The 9,680-nt window shown below is 45.0% G+C and overlaps 1 protein-coding gene across 2 annotated transcripts in view; it reads right to left on the bottom strand.

Annotated features, from left to right (window-relative positions):
• Positions 1-4,603: 4,603 nt before the first annotated feature.
• Positions 4,604-9,680, bottom strand: part of CARD6 (caspase recruitment domain family, member 6) — an 8,332-nt gene continuing 3,255 nt past the window's right edge. For both annotated transcript variants that reach the window (XM_005875986.2, XM_005875987.2), the window contains exon 3: positions 4,604-7,555. In XM_005875986.2, coding sequence (XP_005876048.1) covers positions 5,202-7,555 — 2,354 coding nt within the window. In that variant the 3' untranslated portion in view covers positions 4,604-5,201. The remainder of the gene's footprint in view (positions 7,556-9,680) is intronic.

Raw genomic sequence — 9,680 nt, 5'->3', positions numbered from 1 at the left:
TTGCAACATAGTTGCTTAGAGTTGCAGCTGAGAGGCCGGCAAGTCAGGCGGGGAACGTTGGAGTCCACAGTCACTGGAGCAAGCAAGCCTCCCTGTTCGCTTCAGTGCATGGCTGCCGGCCGCCATCTTGGCTGACAGTTAATTTGCCTAAGGATATGCTGATTAGCCAATGGGAAGGGTAGTGGTTGTACGCTAATTACCATGTTTCTCTTTTATTAGTGTAGATGCTGCTATGAACATTCACATAAGGTTTTTGTATGAACATGTCTTCAATTCTTTTGAGAATATAGCTAAGAACTCTTTGCTTAACATTTTGAGGAACTATACCAAATTACTTTCAAAGTCAGCTGTACCATTTAACATTTCCACTAAGAGTGTATGAGAGCTTTAATTTCTCCACATCCTCTCTGATACTTCTTGCTGTCCATCTTTTTAATTATAGCCATCAGAGAAGGTATGAAGGAGTATCTCATTGTGGCTTTGATTTTCATTCTTCTAGTAATACTCTTGAGTATCTTTTCATGTGCCTTTTGGCTATTTCATTGATAAAATGGAATCTATATTATAAAAAACCAGTGACCGTAACGCTGTAACGACTGGTCACCAGGAGGTGCATTGATGGGTCTCACCACGCTGCGGGACTGGGGTCTCACGCAATTTCACGTGCTGGGCCTCTCGTCCATTATAAGAGGACTTCCACACTCTCATTGTGCATCCACCCACCTACCAGCATCTGCGCCCCAATAATCCACCTTACCCTTTGTTACCACAAGTGACCTCTACTCACTCCTAACTGAGGCCAACTCCTCCACTTGTTAACCAGCTGCTGTCCTGTCCACTCACAGTTGGAACCTGAAGAGCCAGCCTTCATCACCCTGAAAAACTCTGCTGAGAAACAACCCTGCACTTAATCGCAAGGGGTTCTCCACTCCCTTCACGATTGAGCATTGCATGATGGGCTGATTACGTGACCCCCTACTCCAGCAGAGATATTCAAATGTTTCCCCAGACGCTCTGCATTTGGGCCCATGGTAGGAGCTCAGAGCATTTTGCAGAATGAATAACATTCGCAGACACAGCCCCAGATCCCAGGTGCATGAGTTTCCAACCCTCTCAGGAAAAGTTTTGCCTCGTGTTTGCTACATTTCTGATGAATGCCCTGATAAAATACAATCAAGTATATTGATTGGGCCTCTTTCAGGAAAGAAAGCTTATTATGCTTTCGAACCCAACAGGTTCACCTTATACTGAGGGGACTTTTTTCACTCCCATACTCACTAAGTACTCTGCTGAGTGATGGGCCCCTTCTGGTTAAAAAGAGAAAAAAGACAAAATTGACCTTCTGTTCACCCTAAGTCCCTCCGACAAGAATATAAAATATATGGTGCTGCTATAACTCAAATGGGTTTCTAAAGCATTTTCTATCCCATCTGAGAGCAGCCTTCAAAAGATATATGAGAAGAATGCTGCCGATGAATTAAGGTCCTGGGAGGGGAGAAGCTATTAAGCCTGACCCTTCTGGTTGGACTCAGCACAGGAGAGCAGTGTCTCATGGTCAGGCCCACACGGTGCATTGCAGACTTCTCATGTGCCTCTGTTTTCTGCTTTTTTTCACTCTTCTTTCAACCAATAAAACCCCCCATGCCAGTTTTCATGCACTTATTCAGGGCACATTTTCCGGATACCCTTACCCCAAAGGTTGACCTGTCATGAGGCCTGAAAGGACAAGCACTAACAATTTATTCCTTGCTTCACACAGCCCTCCAGGCTGGGCAAAAGAAGTCCGCTTGGAAAGAGTGCTGACTGTGTGAAGGGGAAGAAAAAAGAACGGTAAGGAAAAGATATAAGAAAGAAATTAAGTGACCTGGTCGGTGTGGCTCAGTGATTGAGCCTCGACCCATGAAGCAGAAGGTCATGGTTCAATTCCAGGTCAGGTCACATGCCCAGATTGTGTGCTCGATCCCCAGTAGGGGGCGTGCAGGAGGCAGCCAATCAATGATTCTCTCTCATTGTTGTATCCCTCTCTCCCTCTCCCTTCCCCTCACTGAAATCAATAAAAACATATTTTAAAAAAAATAAAAAGAAAGAAAGAAATTAAGCGGCATATTAGCCTTTCAGTCCATGGTAGGACCCCACCAGCGAAGCCAGTCCTCCTGGCCGCCAAAGCTCCCCTCAGGCCTGGCCCCTCCTCCAGCCCACTCTGCTGCCAGGACCACACAGGTCATGGACTTCAGAGGACGTCTCCACCTCAGCCTCGTCACTGCCATCTCCATCTGAGGCTGCAGTGGCCGACCGAGTGGGTGAAGCTGCTGTGGCACAGGCAGCATGCGTGCAAGCAGGCGGCTGCTGACTCCTTGTACCAGGCAGAGTAGGCAGCATGTTCTGTCTTCCTGAAGAGCAGTGTGAGTTATAGCGACTGGTTGAATATTCAGACACTTAGCATATTAGGCTTCTATATATACACTAGAGGCCCAATGCACGAAATTTAGTGCAAGGGGTTCGGCCCCCGCTGCCATGGCAGCTGCCTCTGTCTTGGTCCCCGCACACTACGGCTTCATCTGGAAGGTCGTCCAGAAGGATGTCTGGTCTAATTAGAATATTACATTTTTTTAATTACAGATAGTCGATATAAGTACATGATGTTGCACTGTAAATTTAGCCTCATGGCATGGATTTCATAGACCATTAAGCGTTCCTTCCTGTTAGTTTAAATTTTTCTTGAGTAGAAGCCATGCAATACAGCTAACACTCAAATTATTTATATCTTATTGTATCATAGATTATAAAGCTAAAAGTATATTTTAATGCCTCATGTTCCATTTTTTAAAATTGGAGTGTATCACTCTACTAGTGACCAAAATCCAAATGTAGTTTTTCCTACATAAACATGTGCTAGTAAAAAGTATAAAAAGAGTACTTATTTTGCATAGTATCTTCCAGATGTAGGCCAAAATATTTAAATCAAGCCTTTTATAATTTCAGTTATTATTACCAGCATGTTTAGAACTACACCATTATTTTTCATCAACTTCAGAGAACTACGTTGCACAGGTCTAGTACCATCACTTAAGCATTCTGGGTTTTTCTAGCCCTTCATAAACAAGGTAAGATTGCACATTTTTTGACATTCCACCTATCTCACTCACATCCTGACCGTCTGCTTTATTTCCTCCTTATCTACCATCGTCCCTCCTCGCGGCCCTTACCCTAAACTGCCTGATCCTGTCTAACTCCTCCGTTCCTGTCTGCATCCAGTGTCCAGCTGCACTTCTTTTACATTCTTCTCCCGTAGTCCCATCCCTGCCTGCCTAGCCGCTTCTAACTCCTCAAGGACACGGGGTAAAACTGTACGGCCCAGGTGGCACGCAGATGGCAGGATGTCCCCATGGAGTGGAGTCCACCTGACTGAGCGGAGTGAGTCCATCCTCCCTGTGACTGGCCACCATGGGGATCATTGTTGTACTTCAGCTCCAGGCCCAGATAAGCGACAAAATCAGCCTCAGGACTAGCAACATGGAACAATGACCTGCCCTGGTGCCGGCCAGTCAATCAGTGGAGACCACCACCCTGCAAGGACACACCTGGAAAACTGCTGAATATTCTATTGAGATCTTTCCCTGGGAACTTCCATAAAATCTCTGCCCTTAAAACCCTTAGGATGGAGGACCCAGCACACTCTCCCTCCTGGGAGCAGGCCTGTGCCTTTCCTCTCCCCCGACCAGGCACGTGACCATTAGCTTCCAAGGGCCCTTCCTTTACCTCTAGAACTTGTTTCCTAAGCCCATTCTTCTAGGAATTACTTTTTCTACCTCTGTAACTTACCCAATAAATGTTCTCTTTAAAAAAAAAGATTGTATATTTTTACACATATACATCTTTGCATACATTAACAGGAACATATGTAGAATGAATTCATAAAATAAATTTACTGGGCCAAAAGTTGCAGGTATTTTATTTTACTTTATTTTTATACATGCAGTCAAATTGCCTTCCCAAAGGACTGTACTAGCTTATGCTCCCACCAGCAATGGAAATGCTTTTATACCCAACACCTCTATTAACATTAATCTCAAAAACTGTCATTGGAAGAGTTTGAAATTAATGGCCAAAGGTGGCTGCTAAATTACTTGTGAAGTTTAACCACGTATGTTTGTCTCCATCTTCTACAAACAAAAATAGCTGACCTCTGAATACATTTGAAATCAATAAAAAATAATAATAATAACAACTCTAACATTAAAAACTTAAGTATAGCCCTAACCGGTTTGGCTCTGTGGATAGAGCGTCGGCCCACAGACTGAAGGGTCCCGGGTTCGATTTCAGTCAAGGGCATGTACCTTGGTTGCAGGTCCCCTGGCAACCAATTGATGTGTCTCTCACATCGATGTCTCTCTCTGTCTCTCCCTTCCACTCTCTCTAAAAATCGATGGAAAAATATCCTTGGGTGAGGATTAACAAAAAACAAACAAACAAATAAAAAACAAACTTAAGTATACATTTTAAGCTGAAATCGTGAGGTTAATGTATCAGATCCTCTATGATTAAGCCAGATTATCTTACCTATTACAAATATTTAAAATAATGAAACATACACAGATCGCTATTAAAGTTAATGAAAAATAATTTTATTGGTTGATAGTTTATTATTTCTATATATAAGGGTCAAATGAGAGAGTTTTATCATCTAAGCAAATTGGGGCTGTTACCACAAGCCAATTGATCATCCTAAACAAACAGGGTTATCTGGTCAGTGCCTGATATTAAAACAAAAATTTTGACCAAGACACCCCTGGAGCAGTCAACGTCTAAGGCAATTTTATTTGCAACACTGAGGCAACCCCAGCCCTAGTTTATGATCTCTTTGCAACTGGAGACTCCAACCTCATTCTTCCCCAAGTGGGGCTGCCTCATAAACCCATTCCCTGGATTCAGGTTATCCATTACCTAAAACTCAAGGCTGGATTCAATTAATTTATTTACTGCTTTATACTATTCTTGATTCTTTTCATATTTTCCCTCTTTCTTAGGGACACAATTCTTACGATTTAATGACAACAATTAGGCTGTGCATATCTCCCTTTCCGTGTCATGCTAATAGTAGTGGTCTCTTACCATCACTGTCACACTTCTTTAGGTTACTATTCTGTGATCAGAATGGCCTGGGTAAAGGATACATTTCATAGGTCTCTGGAGTAGGCACTTTAATGCTTCCCTCCCCTCTTGGGCCCTGCTCTGGAGTAGGATGCCCTAGCCTGTGAAGCACTGGCTCCTGATGACTTGGATTGAGTAGGTCTGGGCTGAGAAGGCCTAGGTTGGGAGGGCTTAGGCTGAGTGGGTTTGGATGAAGAGCTTCTAGCTGGGGTGGGCTGGGGATGAGCGGGTTTGGATGAAGAGCTTCTAGCTGGGGTGGGCTGGGGATGAGCGGGTTTGGATGAAGAGCATCTAGCTTGGGTGGGCTGGGGATGTGCGGGTTTTGTTTGGGTGGGTTTGGGTTGAGACGCCATGGGTTGGAAGGGTTTGGGCTGGGAATGTTTGCCCTGGGATGGTGTGGGCTGACGGAACAGAGAGTTGGGTACAAATCTGTTGTTGGACATAGGATGGGATCCCATTTGGCCAGCTGGATTTGAAGGCCCACCTGGTGTCTTTAGCTTGAATCCCTGCTGAAAAGCGGGTCTTAGGGGTCTGTGTATGACTCCTGCCGGCTGAAAGTTTCGAGGGTGAGGAGTCACCGTGTGGAATGATGTTCTCACCAGTTTTTCAGTTGCCTCAGGTGGCTGTGTTCCCCGGGTATGGGCTTGCCTAGGCGGTGGCTTCCCAACTGGTCCTGCTGGCTGTGAGTGGAAGTGACCTACTGGGGAGACCACCATGGCAGACCTTGCACAAGCTCCCGTTGTCTGTGGTCTGCCAAGCCAGGTCTTCACATGCCGCCAAATGGGCCTTGGTGGTCTCCCAAATGGTCCATCCATGTGACGTCCCCGAGCAGGTCTCGGAAATTTCATAAAACTTTCAACTGAACAAAATCTCTGGGGTTGGAAGTACTGAACCCCAAAACTTCTACCTTGACCATGGAACCTTGAATTATGAAAGGGTGGAGGACGGAACCACTTAGACTTCTGTTCTGACCCAAGGTGGAAGCCCGTAACCCGAGGGGCTTTCACAGGAGCACGGTTAAAGTGGCCTCCAATTCCGACTGGGAACGGACAGAGGTTTTGCACGTAAGGTATGAATACTGGGGTGAGGTGGAAATTCTGAAGAGCCTGGGTGACCTCGCCTTCAGCTCCAGGCTCTTTCACAGGCATCTCAGCGGGGCGTTCAGATGAGCTTTCTGGCTGACTGTGTCTTTGTGGCCTCTCATCTTCAACTGTTCCAGCCAAGTGTTCACCAGGGGAAACTTGAATTCCTTGAACGTCCTCAAAGTCTTGGTCTACCTGGATCCCCAACTCCCTGGCCAGGGAGGCCATGTCCTCCACAGACACACGTCTGAGTGATGAGGACATCACTTCTTGGAGGGCAGCTCGGAGGCCCTTCAAGTTCCTCCCTTTCTCCCCAGCTTCCTCCTCCTCCCAGAACAGTAGCTGGGATGGCTTCAAGTTCAGAATCCTCTGGAAAATCTGAGCCTCTTCACTCTCCCTGGCCTGGGGACTGAGGATAAAGTAGCATCTTTCAATGGCAGCTTCTCCTAAAAACATGAGCAGGTCCCATTCCTTTTCACCGAGGCAGTCCGTGAAGAAAAACACAGCTGAGGAAACTTCCATCAAGAAACCAAATTGTGTCCAAAAACTTTCTAGATCTCCATGAAGGTTGGCCACAGCAACAGGCTCTTGGAAAAAGGGAGGGTTTCCCCTTAGGCTGTCGCTATCCGGACAGCACCAAGCTATTTCCACCAGGCCGTCCGAGATCTGCCGGGGAAGCACCGGAACGGGCAAATCGTGATGGAGGAAGACTTTGTGTGGTTTGGGTTGGGCAGGGCTGAGCAGCGTGTTGAGGATTCTGGACTTGGAGAAGCTACAGTCTCCTAGACGCACAAAAGAGATGACGGGCATCTTTGCGAGAGTCAGAGACCTTTCGGTTTCCCCCGCCGGCCCTCCTGAACACGGTGCCGGCTGCTCCTTCACAAGGCCTGTCATGGCCCCCAGCATTAAGATGCTTTTGTTGTTCTCCGCATCCGGCAGGAGCAGAGGAAGAGCAAACCGGCATCGATACATGCTTGACATGACTGCGCGCTGCAGGGAGCTGTCGGCGCACAGCAGAGAGGCACAGAGCACATCCAGGGGATGCAGGGCTGGTGTGTCCCTCATTTCCAGATTCTCTACTCCGCTTGGCGACTCCCCTTGGCTCTCCTCACACCGAACCTCATGTCGAAGGATTGAATCCCTAGCCGTCACATCCAGGGCTTGAACTTTCATCAGGAAATTCCAGGCCAGGTCTCCCGGCGTCTCGGGTGTCCACTTACATCCTCGATCTAAGGAGAACTGTTTAACAACATCCGGCAGAAGCTTTCTGCTCCTATCCAAGTTCAAACAGGACAGGACATCTTTAAACACCTTTTTTCTTTCTGTGGGAAAGAAGACACTCCGTGAATGTCACTTTCAAATTTAAAGTCCCTCACTGACTTTTAAAACTAAGTAAGTAATGGCCATTTTCACTGTAAAAAGATGAAACGACTCTGCCAATTTTCTTTCCTTCTAAGAGACGACCCTATGTTTGCTTCCCACCCTTTTCCTATGCAAGTCCATAAGCCTGCATGGATATATAGAAATACATAGTTTGGTTTAATGGATGTTAGTTTATTTGTACATAAATGATAAGGTACTAAACAAATGATTCTTCAACCTGTTTTCATTTAATGGTATTCCTTACTAATTCCCCCCAGTCAGTATTTATAGAGATCTACTTAATTCATTTTAGCTAATCCATTGTATTTCATGGTCTGGAAATTTTTTGGCTAATGTTTATAGGCAGAAAATTAAAACCTCGTTAATGTTTCATTATACACATGTAGGAGGAATTCTCTGATATTGATTCCTTTCTCAAGTGCATCTCTTGCTAAACTTTGGAGAAAAGGAAGAGGCCATTGCCATTTAGCTTTTCTCCAAATGTCCATGTTGCACCTAATTTCTCCTGGTCTCCCATTTCCTAATGTACCTTCTAGCTACTTCTTGGGAATAGAGAGAGAATAGAGAGATAGTGCTTAGTAGAGAAAGAAGATCTGACAGCATTTTTTGCTCCTGATGAATGGCAAATTAGCATAAACTTCTTGAATCCGGTACAAAAAAAACACACCAAAAAACAAAAAACAAAACCTTAGAATAAACAATAGAAGTGAGAGAAAAGTATACATTTTAAGAATTAACAAAAGTAACTCTAAAAAATCCTTGGGGTTGCCTGAAAGTTGCCAAAGATTTCCAGCAAGCCAGCAAAGCTAGAAACAGGTTTTCTCTGCAGCCTTTAGAAGGAACCAACATTGTAGACACCTTGATTTCAGACTTCTAGCCTCCAAACTGTTGAGACAATACATTTCTGTTGTTTACTGTGTAAGCTACCCAATTTGTGGTACCTCCTGAGGGCAGCCCTGGCAGGCGGACACCGGGCGTGGAGAGGAGGAAAGAACTCTTTCCCCACCCAGAACTGGATTCGGAATCCCCCAGGATTTGGACGGAATGGGAGATGGTAGTCATCTTTCCCTTCTCTACTCAGAACTTGGTGATGTTTATTTTCTTAGGCAAGATCTCCCCAAATAAAGCATTTGTCATATTTTGAAATTTCAAAAAGCTGCGGCACATTTACACAATGGAATAGTTCTCGGCCATAAAAAAAGGAGGAAATCTTACCTTTTGTGGTTGGACCCAGAGAGCGTTATACTAAGTGAAATAAGCCAGTCAGCGAAAGACAAATACCATATGATTTCACTTATATGTGGAATCTAACAAACAAACGGACAAACAAAATAGAAACAGACTCATAGAAGAGAACAGACTGACAGCTATCAGAGGGCATGGGGTAGGGGGACAGGGTGAAAAAGGTAAAGGGACTAAAGGAGGGGGGAATAAACCTCATAGACACAGATAACAGCATGGTGATTACCAGAGGGAAAGAGGGGTGGGGAGCTAGGAGAGGGCATAGGGGGGATACATGGTGACAGAAGGAAACTTGACTTGGGGTGGTGAACACACTACAATATACAGATGATATAGAATTGTACACCTGACATTTATATAGTTTTATTAAACAATGTCTCTCCAATAAATTCAATAAAAATAAATATTTTTTTAAAAAGAAAAAAATATTCTAATTGAAGATGCCAGTATAGTTTCCCAAGGTGGCAATATACGGACTGAATCAAGCCAAGTAACAGTACAGTGGGGCCTTGACTTACGAGTTTAATTCGTTCCGAGACCGAGCTCGTTAAGGAGCTTGTTAAGGAGCTCGTTAACTCAAATTACTCTATCAACTCAATGCAAAAAATCAGCCGAGAGACAGCTGGTATCTCAAAAAACTCGTTAGTCGGGACACTCGTAAGTCAAGGCCCCACTGTATTTTGCGATTTTATCCATTCATCACAAACTCCTCTCCTGTTTTCACTTCAATAATTAGGCCCATAATCACCATAGCCCAGCGGTTCTCAACCTGTGGGCCGAGACCCCTTTGGCGGTCGAACGATCCTTTCACAGGGGTCACCT

The sequence above is a fragment of the Myotis brandtii genome, unplaced genomic scaffold, assembly GCF_000412655.1.
Source record: "Myotis brandtii unplaced genomic scaffold, ASM41265v1 scaffold478, whole genome shotgun sequence".
NCBI classification, from domain to species: Eukaryota; Metazoa; Chordata; class Mammalia; order Chiroptera; family Vespertilionidae; genus Myotis; species Myotis brandtii.
The sequence above is the reverse complement of the archived record's forward strand: the minus strand, read 5'-3'. Positions and strand labels throughout refer to the sequence as shown.